A 26,893-nucleotide genomic window follows, 5' to 3' on the forward strand; every position below is an offset into this window, starting at 1 on the left:
CCACAAAGACCCCTGGGGACCTTGCAGGGGAGGTTGGGAAGACACAAGGGGATCTTAGGAAGTCACCCCATGTGCAAGAATGGCCCGAAGCAGCCCAGCTAAGTGTGACTCATTCACTGAGTGCCACATGGGTCTCCAGAAGGTCACTGACCTTCCTGATGTCCCATCCTGAAATCCCCAGGGGCTGAGACCCAGGGCTAGCCTTCGAGGGACCTAGTTGTGCCACCGAACTGAGTCAGATCCCCTGGCTGGAACAATGGCTCTGCCTCCTAATGGGTGCAGTCACCTTCTGAGTCACAGGCGACTAATCTGTAAAATGAGGCCAGTGGCACATCCTTCGTCGGGAGGTTGTGAGGAGTAAATCCATGGTAACTGCCCGCCGGAGTGGTCATAACCTCTCTGTACCTGAGCTTCTCAGGCCGTGGGAGGGCAGGAGGCAGATGTAGGTGTGAAGAGAGATGAACAGCAGGGGCCTGAAGATTTTCTTCCAGTCAGTCTCTTGCAGACCCAAGATTGGCCCTGAGGGCCAAGATGGCTGCCAGCCATGCCAGTGGAGTGTGACTGGTGGTCTACCAGTACCTCAAGGATCTGGCCTATCATAGGAGGCAAATCATCCCTTCCTCTGCACGTGTGTGTGTGTGTGTGTGTGTGTGTGTGTGTGTGTGTGTGTGTACATACAAGTATTCACATGCCTCCCCAGCATGCTGGACATTTTGGTATTTTTCTGAAAAGTGACTGTGACATGTTAAGGACTCATCTTAACCACCCACATAACCCTACCAACCTCTGCCCGCATCCATCTGTCTGATCCCATACAATGGTAGACCTGTCCTCACTCACGTTTCCTCAAGAGGAAGGGACGGCATTCCCACTCCGCTCTGTAGGAGGAGACATCCGAGAGGGCCATCCTTCCTCAGCACCCTCACAGCATCTCCTTCCCAAGGAAGAGGAACCGGTTTGCGTGATGATGGCTTGGAGAGGAGCTGGACTTGGGTCTTTTTTGGATCCATTTTTATTATCTCCCTCCTTCTTCCCCACCCCACCCCCGCCCCACCTTAGAGAACGTTAGCGTGTTCCCTCTGTACCTACGCAGTATAAGCTCACAAAGGGATCCTGCCTCTGCAAGGGCCAGGTCCCTTCTGTCATGGAAGAGCAGGATGCTCAGTTCTGTGGGAATATTAGCCAGCCTGTCTGATGCTCTCTGAGCAGCTTTGTCTGCAACACTAATAAAGTCAGCATTTTTATGTTCATCTGTCTGGTGTCTTACTTCTCTGTCCGTTCTGAACTTGAGTGGAGGGAAAACATTATACTACAGAGCCTTTCAGGGCCCTGTTACAGACGCAGTCACCCCTCCCTGGCCACCCCTTTCTTTTTCCCTCGGGCCAGTCTCCCCAACACGGATTTACTGTCTACTTTCAGCGGCTACTGGGTGGGGGGTTCCCAAAGATGAGTAAAAGCTTGTGCCTGCCCTGGAAAAGCTCACAGTTGGGTAAGAAAGATAGACTCATAAATAATTATAAACCGTGGATTAAACCAAGGTATAAACCAGGAGCTTGGGGCTTAGCATCCACGATCCATTCTGGAGCTCTAGAGAATGCAAGCTCTCTGGGGCATCTCTCCTTATTTTCCCCTCCACACTCTGGAAAGAGGCTTTTGATCTGGACAAATTCTGGGTCCTAGGCTCACCAACAATGGCTCAGGGCAGCCCCCAGAAAGCCTCTGCTGGGTGGTTAGTACAAGGGCAGGTGTGACAAGGAAGAATCATGGCTATGGGTCTGAGGTCTGATCTACCCCGCTCTAAGCCCAAATGCTGTGGATGGCGTAGGCAAGGCATGATGGGCAAGTGGGGCTGGAGAGGCTGGCGGTGGGCAGGGCAGGGAGGCAGGAGCAACGAGCGCTGCTCCCAAGGGAAGAGCTAAAACCATTTGCGGCTGCACCATTTCTTCCCAGTACATCCATGAGCTTCCTTCCCGACTACATCCAAATGGTGGACAAACTCTAGCTTCCCTGGGCATCACTAACAGCCAGCCTCCTCCTTCTCCCGGGCTTCTCTCTGCAGGAATCCCTTGTCTCCCTTGTCCTTGCCATCTTTGGTCTCAAGAAAGGGTCAAGCCAGATGTGGTGGTGCACATAATTAATCTCAGCACTCGGGAGGCAGAAGCAGGCAGATCTCTGAGTTTGAGGCCAGCCTAGTCCACATAGCAAATCCCAAGCCACCCTGGGCTACACGGCGAAACCTAACTGAAAAAGAGGGGGAATGGAGACGGACTAAAGAAATGGCTGCTCTTTCAGAAGACTCAGATTTGTTGTAGCACCTTCATGGTGGCTCACAACCATCTGTAACTCCAGTGCTAGGAGCTCCGACACCCTCTTCTGGCTTCTTCGGGCATTAGGCACACACAAAAGACTCCTACCCATGATTCTCTTATTCACACCTGTCCTGGGGGCCCTCACTGAACCATTGCTGGTGAGCCTAGCACCCAGAATCTGCCCAGAACTCACATGCACATAAAAACATTTTTTTAAAAAAGAAAGGGCTCTTTCCATCTCTACAGGGCCAAATCTTGTTCTTGAAGCCAGACTTCAATTTTTGAGAGGAATGAATGGACAACAAGAGTCCCAAACATTCAAGGAAAATCCTTACTATTCAACTAAGTAGGGTTTCTTCTCAGCTCACATCTCCAGAGACTCAGACGATGTTCCCAGGCACTGCCGTCATCTCCTGCAATCTGTGGTCTCTCAACGGTCAGTCATGTTCCTCGAGTATTCTGAAAGCCCTAAACCTCCCCAGCTGACTCTCTGGCTCCTGTGCTGCGGCTGCGGCAGGCCACATGGGAAGCCCTTCTAGAAAGCTCTCCCCACCCCCTCAGCTTCCCCTCCAGACCCTGCCTCCTGTGCCCATTCTTGCTGTTCCTACCACCTCTTCTGAGGGCTCCCACCTCCCTGCCCTGGTCCCCACCCTACCTACCTGTGGGAACTTTCATGATTACATGTCCTCTCCATTCCAGACTCAGACTCAGCATCCTCATCCACTTTTTTGCTTGTGTTGGTTTTTTGAGACAGGGTTTCGCTGTGTAGCCCTGGCTGTCCTAGAACTCACTCTTAGACCAGGCTGGCCTTGAACTCAAAGATCCACCTGCCTCTGCCTCCCAAGTGCTGGGATTAAAGGCGTGTGTCACCACATCTGGCAGTCCCACTCATCTTAAGGTCTAGTCCTGCCTTCTTCAAAGCAAAATCTCTATTGCCTGAGTCTATTTCCCACCATCCTGGATCCCCAGACAGATACCCCAAAGTGCACAAAGAGCAATTAGGTAGGGTGCAGAAGGCATGTCACTGTCCAGTCTGCTACTGGGTCACCTTGCACAGTGAGTGCTTTCTTTTCAGTGGACAATTTCCCTATTGCATGATGGGGCGGCCATTCCTGCCACACCTCACTCAGAATGCTGTAATTATCATGTGGATACAACTCATCCAAGAGGATGCTTTCCCAGCTTGTCCATTGCCAGACAACAGCAGAGTGGCTTCCTAATGGCTGTGACTTTTCTACCTCTTTGGTACATTGAGTAGTTTCCAGCATCAGGTACTGGTGAGTATTCTCTGAAATGTCCCTTTGCATTCTCTCCGCCATTCCCAGGACCTGAGCCTAGATGGGTAGACTCCCTTGGCAGGCTAAGGCATCCTGGTCCTGTCCTGCCTCTCTGCTCCTGTCAAGCTGCAATCCTTAAATCGGGTAGCTCACTGCTGCCTGTCAAATGATGCATTATTCAGACTCTCCCCCAGGCATCCCTCCTTCTCTGCAACCCTTCTTTCCCTTAGCAGCCGAGGCCACAGGTCCGCCTGAGTCTCAGGAATTTCCTGTCCCATGCCTTCACCCGGGCAGTCCTTCACTTCCTGTTGTCCATCTTTTCTGTTCTCACTGCCCTCACCCCTGGCTTTTCTGATTTGGAATCCCCATGTGTTTTCCAGTTGTGTATACGCACATACAAGCTCAGGAGACTCAAATGCTTTAACTCTTTAAATAGGGCGTGTGTGTGTGTGTGTGTGTGCGCGCGCGCGCGCGCGCGCCCAAGTGTTCTCATAGGCCAGAAGATGGCATCAAGTTCCCTGGAGCTGGACTTAGCTGCCCAATGTAGATGCTACGAGCTAAACTTGGGTCCTCTGAAAGAGCATTAAGTGCTCTTAGCTGATGCGGCATCCCTCTAGCCCATTCCGTGTGTCTGCGTGTGATTTTTGTTTGAGACAGTTTCTCTATACAGCTCTGGCTGACCTGGAATTGTCTATGTAGACCAGGCTAGCCAAACTCCAAAGATGCACCTGCCTCTCTGCTTTTTGAGTGCGGGGACCTAAAGATGTGCACCTCCACGCCTGGTTCTTCTTCTAACTACAGCACATACCAGCTTCATCTACAACTCTCTCTAGAACTAAAGCAGATGGCTGGAGTGTCAGTCCCGTGAGTCTGTCGGCGGGCCTTGTCAAGCTTCCATTTGCCTCAGCTGTAAGCATGATCTGGCACCTCTCAGGGCTGTCGATGAGATTTAAAAGAAATAATAGGTGAAAAGAAGTTTCAGATGTGTCTGTCAGAGCAGAAATTAAATACCAGTTGTTTTAAATTTTTTTAATTTCATTGCTGTTTCTCATTTAAAAACCTCCAGGGAAAACCCTGTCTTCTGACGCAGGGGCGACACAATCTTGAGGCAGTTTCTTTCCCACCTTTGGCTGTGGGGAAGCTCCTGGCTAAGTTTGATACCCAACCGCAGATCTCTGCAGACCTGAGGGAGGCAGTGTGGTCTAGGGAGAGGGATGGGTCCAGCAGCCCCATGGTATGAGCCATCTTGAGTAAATTCTCTGGGCCTCCTGAGCCATAAGCCCTTCCCTATGGTCAGTAAAAGTGATGCCTATCATACAGGGCTGGCGAGAATGTAAGAAAAACTTCCAACTAAACAAAACCATGTGAGTGTTGGTGGCAAGCGGTCCAGGCTTTTATTATTATTATTATTATTATTATTATTATTATTATTATTAATTTTTTGGTGGGAATGGCATGGTCTTGTGATGTGACTAAGGCTGGCTGGCCCCCAGCCTGTTATCCTCCTGCCTCAACCTCCCAAATACTCCAACAGTAGGATTTCTTTTTAAAACATGATTTCATACATGCACGTAGTGTATTTTGGTCGTTTTTGCCCATCACTCCCTCTCACTCCCTCCTACATGTGCCGAACCTTTTTCTTTCTAACAAATGCCCCCTTCTCTCTTTCACAACTTTCGTTTCTTTGAGACTCAGTGAGTTTAATTAGGGTTGCTTGCATGAGCCTGGGTGTGGGGTTATTTACTGGTGCATGGGCAACTTACCAGTAGCTACCCATTGAAGAAATACTTTTCTTCCCCCAAACCATAGCTTCTCAGGAAGGGTTTGGGCCTGACAAGCTCCTCCTCCATCCATGATGGAATGTTTCTGGGCCCTGTCTTGTTCAGTTAGCCACGGATGCTGAGTCCCAGTGCAATGGCTAGGCCATGTCTTGAAGACAGCATTTCACAGTGCTCCTCCCCATCCTCCAGCTCTTCTGCCCCCTCTTCCACAATATCCCGAGCCTTGACACAGACGTTCCATTGAATTTTTAAATGCTATGTGCATGAGTGTTTTGCCTACATGTATATCTGTATACTACATACATGCCTGGTGTCTGTAAAGGCCAGGGAGGCATTGGATCCCCTGGAACTGGATTACTGATGGTTGTGAGCTGCCAAGTGAGTGCTGGGAATCAAACCCAGGTCTTCTGGAAGAGCATCCAGTGCTCTTAACCACTGAGGCATCTCTCTAGCCCTTAGATGTTCCATTTAAGACTAAGCACTCAACAGTTACTTACTCTATATTTTGACCAGTTAAGAGCCTCTGCATCAACCACTGTTCACTGCAAATAGTGGCCTCGCTGACCAAGGCCAAGAGTAGTACTAATCAATGGACATAAACTAAGTAAGCATTCAGAGGGCATTTGACAGCATGTCCATTTAGCAAAACAGCACGAGGTCTCACCCTAAGGCCTATGACCCCCTCAGCCATGGGCTTTTGACCTGGTTTATGGAACCAGATATGGATTCACTCTTATGGAGTGGGTCTCAAACCCAATCAGAAAGCAGTTGATTATCCTTGTAACAGTCACGCCACAACTGCACAAGTGAGCACATCTTGCCTAGCACTGTAGCTCACAGGGTTCACATTTGGGAGGACACTTCCAGCTCAGCTCTAACTTTTTTCTCTATGTCCTGCAACTGCATGTGGTGTCTTTGGCAAGAGGGCCTTCCATCTAGTGCTAATGGACAACCAAGAGCAATAGCAATAGCCCGTATTGTCTTGGGGGCTTCTGTGTAAGATTTCTATTTTATCTATATCTATCTATCTATCATCTATCCATCCATCCATCCTACCATCCATCCAACCTACCATCCATCCAAAATTTTACGTCTGTACGAGGGTATCAGATCTCCTAGAGTTACAGACATTTGTGAGCTGCCCTGTGGGTGCTGGGACTTGAACCCAGGTCCTCTGGAAGAGGAGACAGTGATCTTAACCACTGGGCTATCTCTCCAGCCCATGAAAGTTGTGAATTTTTATTTTATTTTGGGTAGGATTTCTAGTATAATTATTTTCCCTCTTTCCTTTCTATACTTGCATTTTATATTTCAAACTTTGCTTTGCTTCATGGTTTCCTTTTATTTATTTTTACTGTGTGTGTGTGTGTGTGTGTGTGTGTGTGTGTGTGTGTGTGTGTGTGTCAGGGGTCACCTATGCCTTGGAGAGTAGAAGTCAGAAGATTACTTGTAGGACTCAGTTCTTCCCTACCATGTGGGGTCCCAGCAAACTAAGTCAGGTCATTGGGGTCCATTGCAAGTCACCTTAAATCACTGAACTGTCTTAATGGCCTTTTATTGAGATAGGGTTTCACACTGTAGCTCAGGCTAGCCTCAAGGCAATCATGCCTCAGCCATGCTCAGCTTTTTTTTTTTTTTTTTTAATAACTGTGTCTCTTAACTTGTTCTACCCCTTTCTGGAAGTAGAAGTACATCAAAAGGTGATGAAAATAATTCCCAAAGAGCAGTCTTCCGGGGACAGGAAGCAATGCCTTCCACTTGTTTTTATCTAATTTCTTTTCTTTAATTAGAAAAGTGTTTAGATGGAGCTTTTGGGTTTGGAGCTCCTTGATATTTTAGCATTATTGCTAAAATAAGACGGACTGAGGCTGGCCCAGTAAGGGCTCTTGTAGTTGGGCTTGCACAGTGAGTGACGTAGCTCCTTCACTCTTATTATTTGCCAGGTGCACACAGATGTTGCCAGACAGTGCACAGTAAGTGACCTCCCAACATAGTGACCTCCCAACATGGTGACCTCCCAACAGAGTGACCTCCCAACATGGTGACCTCCCAACATAGTGACCTCCCAACATAGTGACCTCCCAACAGGGTGACCTCCCAACAGAGTGACCTCCCAACAGAGTGACCTCCCAACATAGTGACCTCCCAACATAGTGACCTCCCAACAGGGTGACCTCCCAACAGAGTGACCTCCCAACAGAGTGACCTCCCAACAGAGTGGCCTCCCAACATAGCGGCCACCGTGTGGCTGCAGTCAACACTGCAATACCAGAGGGGGTGTGAACAAAACGCAACCTCTGTTTTTAGAGGGGTGCTAAGTGCACAGAGGACATGGTAAGGTGCATCCTGGAAAGCCTGTGGGAGCTGGGGGAGAGAGAAGGCGAGGTGACACTCGGGAAGGTTAAGATCTCTTTAGTCAGCACCAGGAGGAATGAGGTCCAGGTAAAGAAACCACAGTGGTCCCTTCAGAGGGATCCAAGTGACTCCGGGAAGACTCCAAGTGTGCTCAGGGAAGAAAAGACAGAGACCTGGTGAATCAGCTGGATGGAGGTGGGAGTCAACAGAAGAGCTGTGGCCTATAAAGTACCTGAGTTTTGTCTTGAAGATGAGAGGGTGTGGGGTGGCAACTGGTGCATACAGTCATCGTAAGGACCCCAGGAATCACAACACAACTCCATGTGAAGAGTTGCTGGATCCTAACACTGAATTCTATGGATACAATCTCTGCAAGCAAGGGCCATTCTGCTGCTGGATTTCGCTAGGGTTTGCATGAACACAGAACCTAAGAAAGGTGGGCAAAGGTACCCGGATGGGCCCTAATGACCTTTAAAATTGCTGGCAAGGTCGAGGTTCCTAAAGCAAGCCCAGTAGCTCTAACTGGTGCTGTGGGCTGGGATCTGTGGCAGGGGAGCTGCCCTGGGCAGCAAATGGGTTAACGCTCAAATAACTTTTATATATGAATTAATGTGCAGTTAGGAGCCAAAATCTGTTCCATTAATTTTTCCATCCATTCCAGGAGCAGTTAGGTACACACAGTAAAGTTTATTTTGGTGCATGGCATACTTCACTCCATTAAAAATAAATTAATCAGCAAATTCCTGCCTGGCTCGCCTCTGGTTTATGTAAATAGTGCCCAGATGTAATGAGTTACAAGGTGTTATTATCTCACACTCACAGAGGACGCTTCACTCCAGAGCCCCGCTTGCAACAAAAGCATCTTAAATAAACCAAGAGAAGGCGGCTTGATTTGTAATGTTTTCACAGAAGTGGCGTATACCTCACAGTATAGAGTTTCTTTATATGACTCATTTTATAGCAAATTCAATGAAGGAAGCTGGATGGGGGAGGAAGGGGCAGGATGGTTCCCACCCCCTTTCCTCAATTTCAGAAAACCTTCCAAGAGATGACCCAAACTCTCAGAGAAAACAGGCCCCTTAAGTGCCTGAGACCAGGTGCCCCTTGCAGCACACGCTTTAGAAGCTGGGGAGAGGGTAGAAACTGGGCTTCGGCTGGGGCTTGGGATGGTACCAACAGGCCAGGAAGAATTCTCGTCACCTCGCTGTCTCCTGTAAAGACCGTGAGCGGAAAGACAGAGTATTCCTTCCCAGTCACTGTGGATGACAAAGGGACTTTTGTTCTCAAAACCTCTTTCTAAATGACTCAGGATGTGACAAGCCCCTCGGCCCTCAGAGACCTCCTGGGTCCCAGAGAACGTGCCTGGCAGACCGTGCTTTGCCTCCTCTCTGTGAACTGGAACTGGAGACATGAGCAGCGGAGCAGCTGCAGTTGATTCCTGAGCTTGGAGCATCCACTGCCTCACCTACGTTTCCTTTTGTTTTCTTGTTTTGTGTGTAGCTCTGGCTGTCCTGGAACTCACTCTGTAGACCAGGCTGTCCTTGAACTCACAGAGATCCGCCTGCCTCTGCCCTGAGTGCCGGGATTAAAGGCGTGCGCCACTGCCTGGCTTTATGTTTCTAAAAGACCCCGGAACAAAGAACCATGGCAGAAATAAGTCTCTCTTTTTTAATGGCTACTTCACTCCCATGGCCCACAGCTGGGGGACAGTATATAGTTACCCGTCTTAACTTAGCATTAGAAACTGCTCCTAGGCATGGGGGACCTGGGTGAGCGGGCCCCTTTCTAACCTACCCATCCCTTCCTCAGCCTTCTAGAAAAGCTCTCAGTCACATGTGTTGCTGGAAGGACTTGGGAAGTGTGCTTTGGGCTTCTCTTGAGGGAGGGAACATGTCAGAGGCGTGAGAGGACCCCCCAGTAGGGCCCCCACTGGATCAGACTCCTGGGCTCAGAAGAAGAAACTCAACACAAATGAGCCGAGGATTCAACAGGTGCTGTTCAAAAGTCAGTTTAGGCCACCTTCTTCAGGGTCCTGGGACACACAGGCACTTCTTCCATGGAGGCTCCTCCAAGCCAGCCAGCCACGACTGTCCAGGGGAGTCAGTCTCTCAAAGGCCCTCATCATTGTAAGTAGGAGCGTGGGCCTTCAAGATGCTCTGTGGATTCTTTTCCACCAGAGGGCGCCATCTCACTTCCCCTGTCAGAAGCAGATCCTCCCCGTTCATGGAGTCCAGGTATTGCATCTAGAAACAGAGCAGGGGACCAGAGGATACAGGCATGTGTGAGGGTGACAGACAGCTTCCCGCAGAGAGGAATGAGAAGGGCAGGGGAAGGGGTGGTGGTGGTTGTAATCTGACTGTCCAGCTCCAGGATTACTGCATTAAGGGGATCTGGAGAAACAATCACCGAGGCCAGTGTTTCTCAACCTGTGGGTCGTGACCCTTTGGGGGGAACAACCCTTTCACAGGGGTCACATGTCAGATATCTTGCATATCAAATATTTACATTACAATTTATAACAGTAGCAAAATGACAGTTATTAAGTAGCAACAAAATAATTTTATGGTTGGGGGTCACCACAACATGAAAAACTGTACTAAAGGGTGGCAACATTGGGAAGGATGAGAACCAGTGACCCGGAGAATCACACTGACAATGTTTTAGTGAGTTCCCTATCATATCTCCCCACTCCACACATTCCCTATGAGGGATTTTTAACCTCTGCTACACCCTCAGTACAAAGTTCTCGCAGACCAGGAAGTCAGACCAGACGATCTCTGCCCTGCTCTGGTGGCGATGTGCCGGGGGTCACTTTGGGAACTGCTGTCCCCTTGTCCAGAGCAGCTGGAAATGTGCACCTTCCAGGGCACAGAGGAGAGTAAGCAGCACAGTGCATGCAGAACACTGGCCCCCAACTGTCCTCCTAACATCTTTGACTCTACCCTTTAGTGGGCCCTGATGCTGTCCGGTGGGCCCCACTTAGCCCCACCCCACAGGGCAGGCTGCCTTATGGGGAGGGGAAGGAAGACAGAGGCCTCATCTTAGGCCTTGGATTGTCTCCTCTTCCAAGAGCTCACCGCTCCGGTTTCATTTTCAAACCTAGCCCCGGCCTCTGACCAGCTTTCCCGGAACGCAGTTCGCTGAATCGCAGCCCACACCTCTTCCTAGCTCCCCCACAGCTCTTCCCCGAACACCACCATTTTGCCTGCCTCCTGGTTGTTAACTGAAGATTGGTTACCAAATGGTAACCAAGTTACTGTGTAGTACCAGAGACTGCTCAAGGCCCAGCTTCCTGGGTCAGAACATGCCTTTCCCTGGCTTCCCCAGCACCAGCCCGAACCTGGATCACACTGCAGACTGGCTGACTGACCCCAAGGCTGCCTGTAAACTTGTCTGGCTCCTTGAGGGCAGGACTGAGGCCTTGAGCTCCGCCCTCAGCCCAGGCCTGACACAGCAGGTACTCGAAGGCGTGACAGAAGTGGGTCCCCAACAAAGGCTCCTTGCTTTCTCGTCATTGCCCACTTCTAATGGGGCCAAAGGAGACTTCCCACGGGAGCATTACTTACGGCAAACTCTTCTTTTGGGCCCCTGGAGAGAGGTCCTAGCTATGCCTTGTCATAGCCTCTGGCACAAGCCCACCAGGACAGATGGAAAAACTTGGGTGGGTCTCTAAAAAAAGTGTTTACTTGGCCAATTTCAACTCCCGTCCAAGGGTGAGGCTCTCTAGCCTTCTCCCTGGCCCATGTTGTCAAACGGCAGTGTTGGCTTCTGGGGTTCCCCACGCTCTGGCTGCCAACAGCCTCAGCATGTCGCTCTCCATCAGGCAACTAGCTGGTCCGATTAGTGTCCTGTCTGCTCTGGTGCTGGGGTCTGGCCGGCCCTTTCCTGCTTGTGGGAGGCCAGCAGGGCCATGGAGGTGGACTCAAGCATTACTGTGGCATGATGCCCCTCCAGCCCCAGAGGCCACGTCGGTCCGTGAAGCAAAGGTGTGACTCACAGACAGCTCAAGCTGGTGAGCTGTCCGCAGCAGCTGTGGCTCCTAGTGGTTAAATGATTCACCTCGCTCGGGCTCTGAGGCCAGTTGTGCAGGGTGAACCACCGGGAGACCCCAGAAAAGCCTCCACGTCCCGCCTCAGGATGAGTGAGTGAACGGTCATGCAGAAGGCATGAGCTTCCTATCCACGAAGGATCTAGGGCAGGCCATCAGGAGTGAATTCTGCCCTGTGCTCAAGCAGTCCTCCTCCCAAGGAGCTCCTCCTGGAAGTTTTAGGGTCAGGAGTCCCGAAAAGCCAGAGTAAGGACCTGATGTGGGGACCCTGCTTGATGGCGAAGAGCAGCCAGTGGGCGAACTAGAGGTGCCACATCTTCCAGGACTGAGGGTGCAGTACTTAACACAGCACCTGGTGCCGGCAGGTGATGAAACAGCACATGAATACCATGGTTTTCTGCAGCAGAAGGCTCCTTTCCTCTCCGCCCCCACCCCTGGGATCCTCGTTCTTGGTTGTTGTGGTTTTGTTTGTCTGTTTGTTTTTTGAGACAGGGTCTCTCTATGTAGCCCTGGCTGACCTGGAACCCTCTCTATGTAGACCAGGCTGGCCTTGAACTAACAGAAACCTGTCTGCCTCTGCCTCTGTTTCCCAAGTGCTGGGATAAAAAGGCATGCACCACAATGCCTGGCCGAAGATGCTCAATCTTAAGCTAGGCCTGGTGGCTCACAGATGAAGACAGAAGGATCAGGAATCCAAGGCCAGTCTAGTCTACATGTGACCTTGTCTGAAAGGAAGAAAGAAAGAGAAAGGAAGGAAGTGGTGGAGGGAAGGAAGGAAAAAGGAAGGAAGGAAGAAAAATGATGCTGGATCCTCCTCAGTGCTTACTGCTGATGTGGTTGGGTCAGAATCCCTTAAACAAGCTCCTTGTCAGTCGGTCTCTCCTGACCTACCAAGATGCTAGCACCATGTACTCAGGCCACACTGCCACCGGGTGGGGGCAGGGAGAGGGCACTAACCTGCTTCCTCACATACTCCACCAGCAACTCAAGCTGCCGAGGGTCTTCACATTTCTGGTTGAAGAAGGTTCTCCAGAGGGCGGCAGCCAGTCCACGATCATCTGAAAGGATCCCCTAGAACACAGAACAGGACATGTCTTGCAGAGCCATGACACTAAAGCTGGGATATTTGAACAAAGGAGACCAAAGAATGGATTCAGGGGTGAGAGGGTAATGGGGGAGCTTGAGAACGTCTGGAACGCCTGTTTTGTTTTTTGTTTTTTGGAGAGGGGCGTTGATAGGCAGGGTTTTACTGTGTTGCTCTGGCTGGCCTGAAACTTGTTCTGTAAATCAGGCTGGTCTGAAACTCTGGAGACCAGGCTAGAACTCACAAAGCTGCCTCTGCCTCCTGAGTGCTTCTTCTTTGTTTAAAAGTAAGTTTATTTTTTTTTGGGGTGGGGGGGTTGAGACAGGGTTTCTCTGTGTAGCTTTGGCGCCTTTCCTGGATCTCACTCTGTAGCCCAGGCTGGCCTCGAACTCACAGAGCTCCACCTGTCTCTGCCTCCCAAGTGCTGGGACTAAAGGTGTGCACCACCACTGCCCGGCTTTATTTTGTGTATATGAGGGTTTGGCCTGCATGTATACCATGTGAGTGCCTGCTACCTGTGGAGGTCAGAAGAGGGTGTCAGATCTCCTGGAACCGAAGTTACAGATGATTGTGAGCTATCGTGTGGGTGCTAGGGATTAAACCCAGGTCCTCTGGAAGAGCAGCCAGTGCTCTTAACCACCAAGCCACCTCTCCAGTCCCTCAACCCTTCTTTTTATACAGAAGAAGGACATGGGACTGGCTAAGGTAATGCGGAGCTGGCTCTGACAGCTGCTGGACCCTTCCAGGTGTGGTCCATTCACCTCCACCACTATGCCTGGCCTAGGCAATGAATGTCTGCAAGGCCCAGCAAGGGCAGTGCAGTAGCCACACTGCTGCTGCTGTTCACAAGGTGCGGGCTGGCAGCATTGCAAGTCTGTGTTTGCCTGGGCACGGGGAAGGGTGGGGACTGCTCATACTTGCTTGGTCCAAGGTCACACATCTGCAAAGCAGCTGGCTCTTTGGGAAAGGAGACACTATACCTTCACTGTCCCCCGTCTGACCATGGCTGGCCCAGACACCGAGGCAAGGAACAGGCTGTTGAGTAGGTGTGCCATGGGCCACACGGGGCTGCACAGGGCAGTGCTCGGAGCCTGTCTGTATGCCTGATATCACCTCTCCTGGCACTGGGAACTCTGTTTGGAAGCCCAGATATTACGGAGGCCAATTACAGCCATTTTCTAGCTCAGACCTCTAGGGCAGGGAGGATGAAGGAAATTGAAGGGAAAGGCCCTGAGAAGTGCTTCTGCCTTTGTGCCAAAGTAGGACATGGAAGTGAAGTGTTGCCTTGGACTCAGAAGGCTGGACTCAGTCTGCCTTCGGTCTGCCACAGTCAGGTTCAATGGTTATGGCTAAACCCCAGTCGTAGGGCTTCCTGGAGGCTCAAAGGGATGAAAACATTTGCTCTAAAATGGGTGGGGTGGTGCATGCCTATCACCCCAGGACCTGAGCAGCAGAGGTGAAAGAAAATACTTGCTCTACCTACAGCATCCTCGAGTTACAAGGATGAGGTAATGTGGCCTGGGGGTGTGGCTCAGTGGTAGAGTACTTGCTTAGTGTCTTCAAAGCCCTGGATTCAATTCCTTGCACCACCACACAAAAAAAGTAAAGGCTTTTAAAAATAATTACGAGTATTGATTTTGCATGCATGTGGGTATGGGTGTGCACATGCCACAAAGTGCATGTGAAGGTCACAGGAAAACCTGCAAGGTCTGGTTCTCTCTGTTCACCATGTGGGTCCCTGGGATCCAGCCTGGCCCACAGGGCTTGGTGGTAACTGTCTTAACTGAGTGAGCTCTCTCCAGCACAGCTTTTTGATTTTTTTCAACAGAGTCTCATGTACCCAAGGCTGCCTTCAAACTCTTTGTAGCCCAGGGAGACCTTGAACTCCTGACTTCCCAAGTACTAGAATATAGGCATGTGCCATCGTGTCAGGCTACAAAGCCATTTTAAAAAGTGAAATGCGTTGGCTACAATAAACAAAAGCATGCTTTTGCTGGAAACTAATACACTCGAGACAGCAGTGGGGTCTGAGAGCCGGTCCACCCAAGTTCAATGCCAGCTCTGTCACTTTAGGGTAGTGTGGCCTTTGAAAAGCTCTGAGCTCCTCTGGAGCCTCAGTTTCTCATTCGTTAGCTGAGCCTGACTAATTCCTATCCCACAGAGTTGTAAGAATTAAGAGACAATGTCCATGAAAAGCTCTCTCCCTAGTAAGGAATACAAAACCGTAGGGATACTCAGTCCGCGTTATACAGTGGTCTAGCCTCCTGGGCCTGGGGCATATAAGGCTGACTCCAGGTCAGCCAACAAAAAGGTCCAACCTACATGCAGGGAGTTAACAGATAGGTGGAAAAGCAATCCACCTGCTTGAGATGCCTTCTGCTAAATACCCCCCATAGTTCCACAGCTGAAGACTCCTGGTGTGATGGCTGAGCCGGGGAAATCCGCTTCTTCTAGCAGATGGCAACGACAGCCAAGGACAAGCTCAGGCACATCATCCTCCCGCAAGCTATGTGCTAACAACAACAGCCCGCCTGTGTGTGAAGTGCCCTGGGCACAGGCGGGACGCTGCTGGCAGAGACCCACTTATGTGATATGGGAAGGAGTGGGTGGGAGTGTCACAGGGGCTTGGAGCTTGAGCAGAGCCCAGAAAAAGAGAAGTGGGGAGTCAGAGCTTGCTGCCACCAGGGACCTGGAGCTGGGGGAGATGGCTGGCTGGGACTAGGCAAATCCATACACGGGGGGGCCTGAGCAGTCAGAAGGCAAAGGGGGACTCGGGAGCTGTTAGCCCTGCTAAGAACCTGTTCCAGATTACCAGGTCTCTTTGCCAGCTAGTGTCTAATGACTACCTGCACCACACAGCACAGGTATTATTACCCCCACCTGAATGATAAGTACCGAGGCTCCCTCAGAGGTTATTGAGGTAATTGGTATTGAGAGAGGAACCTGCCTGCACTGCTGAGGTCAGGGGATGGTGCCATCACCCAGCTCTGGCACACAGTAGCAGTGTGCTGAAAACGGCAGACTCCAACACCAAACTCAGCTGCAGCCTTCTTCCCATCAGACGGCTAGGACAAATGGGAGACTACAAGTGTGCAAATTTGAACGTCAAGAAGCACTAGGGTGCAGGGCCAGTTTCCCACAATCTAGTGGGGTGCCCACTGTTTACCTCGTGGCATAAAAGAAGGCATTCTTTAGGAAATTAGGGTGTCTAGGTCTAGAGTAACAGAGAGGAACTTGTGGTACTATCCTGGAGTGGCAACTACCACTACGTGCTTAACACAATGCTAAGAACACAGACTCGTACCGACTGCGCTCAGCTCTCAGGGTCCTGCAATCCAGAAGGGACAAGGCAGCACAGAGCAAAATCGTGGGCAGTGAACAAATGCTAAGTTCCCTGGTGAGACCACAATCCACGGCTGCCTTTGCCTCCTTATTCCTCAGTCTACTTCCGAACGAGTCCTGGAGAGCCCCTCCCGTCCACACTATATCTTCCACTGTGGATCTCTATCAGCGCCCTCTATTAGTAATTAAGCATTTTTCTGCTTACTTAGGAGTTACTCATGTGCCACCTGTCTCAGTAACTTCAATGGGAAAGAGACTGAATCATGTTTCTTTGATTCACCAACATACTCCTCATCTATCACACGTGATAAGCATGCTAAAAACCACTGTTAAATGGATAGATAGATGGTGAAATAAATGCACATTAAAAACACAAGAGATCTAGAGAGGTTAGAAAAGAAGTGTGCAAAAAAGTGGCCTTTAAGGACAGGGAGATTTGGCCGGGCGGTGGTGGTGGTGCACGCCTTTAATCCCAGCACTCTGGAGGCAGAGCCAGGCGGATCTCTGTGAGTTCGAGGCCAGCCTGGGCTACCAAGTGAGCTCCAGGAAAGGTGCAAAGCTACACAGAGAAACCCTGTCTCGAAAAACCAAAAAAAAAAAAAAAAAAGAAGAACAGGGAGATCAAGTCAGGTGGTAGCAGCGCACGCCTTTAATCCCAGCACTCGGGAGGCAGAGGCAGGAGCTCTGAGTTCCCGGCCAGCCTAGTTTGCAGAGTGAGTTTCAGGACAGTCAGAGCTACATAGGGAAACCCTGTCTCAAAAAACAAAAACAAAAACAAAACAAAACAAACAAACAAAAAACCTTCTGGAAAACCTTTTCGTAGGATCAGCTGGCCTTTGATCCCCAGCACTCTAAGTGGAGGCAGGAGGATCTCTGTGAGTTCGAAGCCAGGCTGGACTATATAGCAAGCTCCAAGACAGCCAGGGCTTCATTAGACAGACAGACAGACAGACAGACAGACAGACAAATAGATGAGGCTGCAGAGATGGCTCAGTGGTTAAGAGCACTTGCTGTACTTGCAGAAGTGGGTTTGGTCCCCAGCTCCTCTCTGGTGGTAACTCTAGTTCCAAGGAATCTGATGCCCTCTTCTGGCCTCCACTGTTATCAGGCATGCACATGGTGAACACATTACATGCGGGCAGATACACATACATACATACATACTTACATACATACATACATACATATGTAAGTCAATCTTTAAAGAAATGGGGAGCACTGCAGGACGTTCTAACCAAGAGAGAAAAATGCATGAAACACAGAGTGTCTGTCCTTCACGGTAACAAGCTGACTCCTTCTCCGCTACTGACTGCAACACTCAACGGCCAGTAGAGTGTTAATCAGTCTCAACATCATCTGCAGGGCAGTGAGGTCAAAGACCTCCCTCGGAGGGCAGGCAATGAGAGGAAAAGATGGAGCGGACACAAAATAGCACAACAGTTCACACAGTGATACTGTGAAGCACCTGGACTGAACAGAGCAGAGACAGGAAGCATGAGTCACGTAGGAAGGGCTCACAGCACAATGGCGCCGTCCACAGTGCTTTCCTCACCGTCTACCACAGTGGCCTCTGGCACATGGTTATTGAGCACCACCAGGACCAACAGGATGAGGACCTGAAGAGTTTGTTTTATTTAACGAAATCAAAACAGTGGCATGCAGCTAGTCTGGGGCAGGTCTAGAACCTTGTGATTATAGTGTTCTGAAGAATGGCTGCTCCCGCATGGCTTGCAAGCTTCTTTGAAGTGAAGTTCCTTGGGTTCCAACCCACAGCTGCTGAATCTAACAAGCACTTTACCCAGCTGCTGTAAGAAGCATTTACACAGCTGCAGAATCTAAGAAGCATTGTACATGATTCACTTGCACTTCAAAATTAAAGACAAGCTGTTCTGGACTCAAACATCTAAACCATCTGGAAACTTTTTGTTGTTGTTGTTTATTTTTTATTTAGTAGTGTTTCATGTGCATTGGTGTTTTGTCTGTGTGAGGGTGTTGGATCCCCTGGAACTGTAGTTGTGAGCTGCCATGTGGGTGCTAGGAACTGAGCCCAGGTCCTCTGGAAGAGCAGTCAATGCTCTTAACTGCTGAGCCCTCTTTCCAGCCCCTTGGGAACTTTTACAGCTATGGCTGTCCACCCACACCAGTTAAGCCAGAACCTCTGGGTGATGGGTTCCTGACACTGAAACTTCTAGAAAGTATCCTAGGTCGTTGGCATATTTTCCAAGCTTTTCCTGTTCATGTCGCCTGGGTGCTTGCTGAAGCACCAGGTGGCGCCTGCTGGGTCACAGCCTTCAAAGGGCCTCAGGGATCAGATTTAAAGTGTCTCCTGGGTGCAGAACTTGAGGACCAGTAGATGGTCCTAAACCCAAGCACGGACAGACAGCAACAAGCGAACTCAGGGAGCCAAGGGACAGGCAGACACAGACGTCTGAAGGGAAAAGTGGTAATGGGGGATTGTAGGAGAGAGAAAGGGAGGTGGATTCTTTAAAATTTAATTTTATTTTTTCTATTATCAGCTTGATACAGTGCAAATTCTTATTCTAATTGTGAAATGTTTCACTGAGGCTTGCCCAGTGATTGAGTAAAACCAAAACTTACTATAAGTCACAGTCATCCTAGGGTCCCCCCTGCTATGTAGCCTCCCTGGATCTGTGGGTTGCAGTCTGATTGTTCTTTGCTTTGTATCTAGTATGATATGAATACACAGGGAGGTGGGTTTAATAAAAACACATGATATGCATGCATGAAATTCTCAAACAATGAAAAAGGAGAATTTTTAAAAAGCATCCAATAGCTCAGTTGGCAGAGTGCTTGCCTAAGATGCACAGAGCCCTGGGTTCACCCCTAACATGAATCGATGGTAGAACTCGCCAGCGGAGATCACAGGCCCCAGGCATGTGCTAGCATGCCATTCCATTCAGTTCAGAATCAAACCCAGGGCCTTGTGAATTCTGGGTAAGTGATCTACCAACTGAGCTGTACCCCAGCCCTGCTCTGTTCATTTCTTCCCCGCCTCACTGCATGCCAAGCATCAGAAACAACTGGGCATTGTCACTTCCAGAAGAAATCCACAGCCAGCCAGGTGACAGACGTCAGGGCTGGAAAGGGCTGGAAGCACCCAGGGCAGGTGGAATGAGCTAAGCCCGGGGAAGGTCAGGGACCCTCTCCCAGGAGGTGGTGCCCGCACAGTCGGGAGTTAACCACAAAATGAGTTTAAAAGCACATCATTTATCAAGAAAAAAATGAGGTATGATGAATGCTGTGAGTATGTATACAGGTGTTCATTACACCATCTTTTTAACTTTTCTACACGCCTGAAATTTCCATAATAAAGTTGGAGGGCTGGGGAATGGCACAGAGACAACCTGGATGAACCTGGAGACATGCTTCTAGGTGAAATAAGCCAGTAACTGGAAGATTCTCCTCACACGAGTTCCCAGTCGATTCATAGAGACAGAGAGAAAAAAGTGCTTGCCAGGGGCTGGGAGGGGGAAATGGAGAGCTGGCATTCAACGGGCAGACTTCCAATTTGAGACTGTGACTGCTCAACATGCACAGCTCTGTGCATAAAGCACTCTGCAGAAAAGCATGTAGCTGCAACTCCTTTGCACAGAGGCGAGGAGCTGCTGTCTATGCACAGGTGACACCAGGAAGGAGACCCAGCGGACTATGGTGACTTCTCCTCTGGGGCTGGAGAAAAAACGAGGCCTTTGTTGTATTTCGAGCAGGTTCGTACAGTTTTGTGAACTTAAAAAATGAGTAATATGCAGCTAGGTGTAGTGTGGTGCATGCCATTAATCCCAGCACTTGGGGGCTTGAGAGATGGTTCAACACTTGTTGTTCTTGCAGAGGAACTGGATTCAATCCCCAGTTTCTACATGATGGCTCACAACCATCCTAACTCTAGTTCCAGAGGATTCATTGAAATCTGAATGACCTCCAGGCACCAGACACTCATGGGTCATACATACATGTAGGCAAAAAGTTCATACACATAAATGAATATGTGCTGCTTCAAAATGAAAAATAAAACAGTATACATTTTGTCCCACAGATCATGTCATTTACGTATGAGTGTCTTCCATTCTCTGGGAAGAGCCGGGACTGTGGCAGTGTCTGATTCACCTCTGTACCCCCATCCAGCACTCAGTGAGCACTCAATGCTAACTTGTTAAATGCTTGACCACATTATATAATGCTCTCTTTCCCCAGCACTAGATGAAGGTGAAGAAATAAGTACTAAGCAAAAATGGCAAGTAGAGAACACGCCCCTCAAAGCTTCCTTCAGTCTCCTCAAAGGCTGGAGATGGTGCAGCGGCTATAAGCACCTTACAGAGCTCACAAGTGTGGTTCTGAGCACACAAGTCAGTGAATTACAACTGCCTGTAACTTCAGCTCCAGGGGATCCAGCACCCCTTCTGGCTTCTGCTGGTACACACACACACATACACGCATGCATGCACACACATATGTACGGGGAGCCTTTGCTGGGACTGGGTGTGGTTGTTAACCACTTTAGTTCCCAGTACTCACGTTGTGTGGTTCACAACTTAAAAGCCTTGAACTCCAGCTCTAGGGGACAGATGCCCTTTCCTGGCCTCCACAGGCACTAACATGCACCTTCACACACATGTGGTAGACACTCACACAGACACAGACATAGACACATAAATAAAAAGAAACTCTTTAACAAGCAAGGAGGAGGAGCGGAAGGGAGGAAGGTGGAGCTTTGTTGGGGGAGGCCACCATGAACTAAGGCTTGGCAAATGATCTTACCTCATCATATCCCAAGATTGCCGCATAGAAATTGTTTGTCATGAGGGCCATGTTCTTCTTTAGGATATAGGAATTAACCTACAAAAACAAAAGTATGAAAGTAAGGAAAAGCACGGTGTCTCTTAGCTGTCATAGGCTGTTAAAACAAAGAGAAAGGAACTCAGTTTAAACTGCCAGTGCATTTCCAAGCCCCTGGCTGTCAGGATTTTCCACAATGAAACTGCCACTTCCTTCAGATTTTGATTCAAAACTACATTCATTTTAATGACTGGACCCTCCACTGCATGTCAGTTTTGTGTTAGTGCTGATCAACACAAAGCATCAGAAACAATGTCTGATTACAGCAGCACACAGCCTAGCGTAGGAAAACAGGCATTGAAAAACTACTCACAGGTGTGGGAGCTCACCCCTGGCATCCCTAGCATGATGCGTGTACGTGCGTGCGTGCGTGCGTGCGTGCGTGCGTGCGTGCGTGCGTGCGTGCGTGTGTGTGTGTGTGTGTGTGTGTGTGTGTGTGTATCAGAAGTCAAGGCCATAACAAGGCCATGCAGCCTGGGCTATATGAGACCATGTTTCACAAACAACAAAAGAACCACTGAGATGGCTGGGCAGGCCAAGCCTGACAACTGGAGTTCGATCCCCAGGACCCACATGACGGAAGGAGAAAAGCGACACCGCCAAGTCCTTCTCTGACCTCCACGTGCACACACACAAATAAGTAAACAGAATTTAAATTATCATTATTATCTTGTGTGTGTGTGTGTGTGTGTGTGTGTGTGTGTGTGTGTGTGTGTGTGTAAAATACCTGAACGAAGTTACCTAAGCCAGGAAGGACTTGTTTTGGCTCACGGTTCTGAGAGGACACAGTCCACTGAGCAGTGAAGATGTGGCTGCAGGCTAATGGTGGGGGAGTGAGCCTACTAGTTCACATCTTGGTGGATCAGAAAGCAGAAAGCTTGGGCCAGAGGTGAGGCCTCGCTACTCCTCAAAGCCCGTCCCCTGAAATACACTTCCCTCCAGGTAGCCGCCACCTCCTAAAGGCTCCACAACCTTCCTAGCAGGTCTATCACTTAGAAACTAAGTGTCCAGACACATGAGCCTGCAGGGGGACAGTTTGTATTCAAATCATAACATATAATAAATCAAAGACTAAGCGACCTTTATCCTGGGATTCACAACCATCTCTGGAGGTCAGAAAAGGCTAAAGGATTTGGGTTTAGACTCAGAAAACCCGGATTCAAGTCCTAACTCTGGTATATATTTTGGATGTGGTTTTGAGCAAGCCAAGCTCTCTGAGGCTGTTTTGTCTTGCCCTGCACACAAGAGCTGTTTTCAAGAGCACAGAAGTTCGTTTGCATTCATTCATTAAGTTAACAACATACCCTGGAAGTCTTGGTAAATGGCAGCGAACTCTGCAAACATGAGCAACTGTGAGTAAGCCCTGGTCTGTTTACACAAAACGAAAACTAAAAGCAGTTCCAGGGCTTTACCATGGTGGACAATGCTCAACAGTGAAGAGAGAATTGTGGAGTTGGGGCTGGAAAATCTGAGATCGGTGGTGTCTGGGAGTGTAAGCCATGACCTTTCCGACCCACCTTCAGGCCAGGCTCGTCAGCCACTGCTCCTTTGTGCTCTCCGAGTTCGGGGTGTATTTCTCCCCTAGGTACACAGTATGGCTGGAGCTGCTTGTATACCTGTCTTTCTCACCAGTCTGTGAGCTACTCAAGTTGGGTCACAGGAAGCAGGACTGAATCATTTTGGCACGCAAACACCTGGCCCAGGACAGGGGCTAAGACAAGCATGCTGATAATGAATCCTTGCAGGTCACCACCCAGGGCTGAGGACTTTCCTAGTATGTGAGGCCCTGGGTTCAGCACCCCAAACAAACAAACAAAAGCAAGGGCCACTCACAGCATGCTCTATCCAATGCCACACATTATTTTGTTTTTGCTGAAAAAGTACCTTCTGTACTTCTGTAACCCCAGAACTAGACACTACTTTATTTCTCTCTGCTGCTTCATCTAATGCGCCGTGGTGAGAGAGTCACAATAGGCCAGAGTTAAGAGTCCCTCCTGTCACTGGAGGACGAGAGGTCGCCCAGCCCTCAATACACTTGGGTTCCTCCTTACTTGTGTACTAGTTGTTCTCCTAAATGTGCAAGATGACCAGGGCCAAAAGAGCACACCACGGGCATCCAACACAAGGCCAGGCACCACTCCTAGGAAAACATTTACCAAACCTGCTCGGTTGGCGGAGTTAGTGTACATACCGCATCATGCCAACTAGTGCTGAAGCTGGAAGGGCCTTCGGGGATCAGCTGACCCAGTGACCCCAAGGAAATGAATGGTGAACCGAGGCTCAGACATGGAAAGGGACAGATCCAAGGTCACACACCAAGTTACCATCAGCACGGGATTAGAGTGGAGCCCCCAAATAGTATTCTGCAAAGCTTGGTTCTTGCTTTCCAGAGAGGCCCAAACAGGGACAAACGCATCTTCTCTCAGAGAAGATGACCGGCTGCTGATTGCCAAGGGGAGAGCGGAGTCAGGAATGGAGCTCAGTGTTAGCCAGGGTCTACTCCAGTGCCCTCCTGTGAGCTCCCCATCCCTTCTGCAGAGAGAAGGCAAGCTGCCACAGCTCGGAATGGCTTTCTGCTATCACCACCCAGGCTAGAGTAGATCATAAGAAGGCCCCTTTCTGGAAGACAGGGCAAGCTTGATCGCTGCAACACGGGATCTGCAGGCAGCAGGTGAAGGAGGCGACAGCAACTTCCTGAGCTACTAGACTCACCCCACTGGGCCCCTGATGCTGGAGCTTCCCTCTGCTGAACCCCCATTCCACTCCCTCACTTAAGCATCTTCTGCTGGGGTGCAGGGTCCGCATCTCCCCAATTCTAGATCATCCTATACGGAGCATGTTGCTCATGAATACGCAGCTCCCCCAGCAGAAGATGGTGTTGGGCTGTTTGCTCATTAAGATCTTATCCTGTCCATAATGCTTTGCTTTTTATGAAAACCCATATATACTGAGCCACCACATGGGAAAGGCTCCCTTTATATCAGTTACTCATATTTTCCCATTTATTTAAGCTATTAAAATTCATGCAGATATTTTATAAGCCATCAGGATTCGATGACTGCTATTACTGAATGTTTAATAATAAACTAAACAGAAGAAATCAGAGGGTTAAATGATGACTGCAATTCCTGTAATGACTTAATTAAATTTTTATTGAGTACATAAACTATGATGTCACTTCTAGCCAACCATGGCTCTGCGTTCGCAGCATGTCACAGGGCGGGAGCGCTCAATAGGAGGCTGGGCTAAATGAGCAGCAGGTCTCTGCTGCCGTGGGGGAGGGAGCACGGCTCATGTAACACACTCAATAAATTATCCGTTCATTTTTAAACAAAGTCCATGAGTTATAATATATTTGCCATGCACTTTTTATGACATAATAAAAATGTTACCTTAAGGATTACTTAACACATACTACAAATGTTATAGCAGAGGCAGGCATAAGAGGCAAAGAAAACAAACATGAACAGGCCAGGGACGGGTCCTGGAGTTTATGTCCCGGGGGAACAGCACAGTATATTAAAAGGGGGATGCAAAAAACAGGGGGTGCGAGTGTGCAGGGCTGCGAGTGTGCAGGGCTACTAATCAGCAGATTAATGAATGAGACAGCCGACAGGGGGCATGGGCAAGAAGGCCTCTCACAGGCCCACGGTTAATTAATGGAGTATTCTCAGGGAGGGATGGGAGCTTTAAAGGGATGCCAGTTCATCTAAGGCCAATTCACCGCCCCGTCCCCTCCTCACCGCGGCAGCCCTTAAAGATGCTCCTGCTTTACAGGAGCGGACTGTGGTGCAGAGGCTGAAGGAGATCACGGCTTGGCCTCTGTGAGCACTGGAAGGGACTTCAGGGGGTTTCCTGGGTTGTTTTTCTGGCCTCGCTCCCTTTTGTCTCCCCAAGTTCATTTTAGTCTTGGCGAGTCAACCTGCCATTTCCACGGCTGTGTGGTACACTCTTGTTCTTAGCCACACTAACAAGAGTCCTTCTTGTCTTTACTGATGGAAGGGATGCTGGTTCTTCCTCATTTTCAAAGATCTAGCCTCCAAAATAGTTCTCCCCAATCTACAGGTACCATGAATGATTCAAAGCCAGGAACAGGACACACGATTAGCTATTATCATGTGCTAAGCATGCTAACAACTTTATACATATTAGCTCAATTAATCCTTCCTAATGAACTCTGAGAGGGTACCATTTTATCTCCATTTTTTAAATTCCGGTTTTGCTCATTGAGATCTCTACATTTAAAACCTAACTAGTTTGATGATGTATGAAAAACAAGGTACATGGTTGGCAGTCAGAACCACAAAACCAGCAGCCTTAATTTCGGAATGGTCACATAGCAGGCCTTTCCTTAGGGCTGTTAAAAAGCAAAGCAGTAATCCCAGTACTTGGGAGGCAGACATATCACAAGTTCAAGGTCAGTGTTAGTCTACAAACGGAGTTTGAGGCCAGCCTGAGTTCTGTCTCAAAATCAAACAAGCAAATCTAAACAGATGGCTGTCCTTGGACATTTCTATCACTTTTCCAGTTGACCAGGCATTCGGACACAACTGTCATGATCACCTTGAAAAGCAGCTGATAAGATACCGTAAGTCTTGAGAAGATCAAATGTCAGCTTAATGTTCTTAAGGTCAGGAGACACACACACACACACACACACACACACACACACACACACACACACACATACCTCAGAGCTTCGGATTGTATCTCGTTTTACAAGTTTCATGCATAAGTCTATCTACAGAAGGAGTGCAAGCACGGACCGTGTAAAATATGGCAATGGTGGTGGTGGGGACTTTGGAGAAGATGTGCCATGCATCATGCTGCACTTCAGAATGTGCACGGGTCTGTTGAGACAGAAAGGGTGGTATGTGCAAAGCTAGAGAAGAAAACAAGTACAGTCTTTTCAGAGCAAAGTAGACCAGGCTGGCCTCAGACTCAGTGATCCTCCTCTCTGCCTGTGGAGGGACAGGCTTTGTATTGTTGTTTGTTTGTTTTGAGACAGGGTCTCTCTGTGTAGCCCTGGCTATCCTGGAATTCGCTCTGTAGACCAGGCTGGCCTCCAACTCGCAGAGATCCACCTGCCTCCGCCTCCCTAGTGATGGGATTAATGTGCCACCACTGCCCGGTGAGGGCTGGGGTTTTAAAGGCATGTGGTACCACGTCCAGCTTCAGAGCCAAGTTTGTAACAAAAACAACTCCACTGGGGGCTGACAAGACGGCTCGGGGGTAAAAGCACTGCCATCAACTCCGGTGGCCTGTGTCCAACCTGAGACCCACATAGTAGGAGAGAAGCGACTCTCACAAGCCGTCATCTGACTTTCACGTGTGTGTGGGCGTGTGCGCGCGTGTGTGTGTGTGTGTGTGTGTGTGTGTGTGTGTGTGTGTGTGTGTGTGTGAAAACCAAACCCCATAGTGGGCAGAAGCAGAAAGGCCAACATTCAACCAAAGGCAGAAATCACAGAGAAGGTTGTCTAACAGTCCAGGTGAGAGTGATAAGGGACGCAGTCGATGGCAGCTGAAACAGGAAGACAAGGAATGCAGCAGGGAAGAAAACTGTAAGCTGGGTGTAATGGCACATGCCTATAATCTGAGCACTTGGGAGGCAGAGATGGGAGTATCCAAAATTCGAAGTTAGCCTCTGCTGCACGTGACTCTGCCTCACAGGGGGAGCGTCTATGCTGTATGGGGCAGGATCAACGGGATCAGGTTATCATCAATGAAGGAGAAAGGGTGAGGCCAGAACCTGCACGTAACCAGACCTCCTGAAGAAAAGCAAGAGCGGAGAAAGATGAAAGGCAATGGCCAACACAGTCACACACTGGTGCCTTTCCAACCCT

At 49.4% G+C, this 26,893-nt stretch overlaps 1 protein-coding gene across 4 annotated transcripts in view; it reads right to left on the reverse strand.

The window, feature by feature from the left end:
• Window positions 1–8,389: 8,389 nt before the first annotated feature.
• The window catches only part of LOC114706507 (ubiquinol-cytochrome-c reductase complex assembly factor 1), an 87,628-nt gene continuing 69,124 nt past the window's right edge, over window positions 8,390–26,893 (reverse strand). For all 4 annotated transcript variants that reach the window (XM_037205351.1, XM_037205350.1, XM_028888896.2 and 1 more), the window contains 3 exons: window positions 20,973–21,050; window positions 12,728–12,841; window positions 8,390–9,965 (listed from right to left, as the gene is read on the reverse strand). In XM_037205351.1, the coding sequence (XP_037061246.1) occupies window positions 9,831–9,965; window positions 12,728–12,841; window positions 20,973–21,050 (327 nt within the window). In that variant the 3' untranslated portion in view covers window positions 8,390–9,830. The remainder of the gene's footprint in view (window positions 9,966–12,727; window positions 12,842–20,972; window positions 21,051–26,893) is intronic.

The sequence above is a fragment of the Peromyscus leucopus genome, chromosome 4 (genome assembly GCF_004664715.2).
Source record: "Peromyscus leucopus breed LL Stock chromosome 4, UCI_PerLeu_2.1, whole genome shotgun sequence".
NCBI classification, from domain to species: domain Eukaryota; kingdom Metazoa; phylum Chordata; class Mammalia; order Rodentia; family Cricetidae; genus Peromyscus; species Peromyscus leucopus.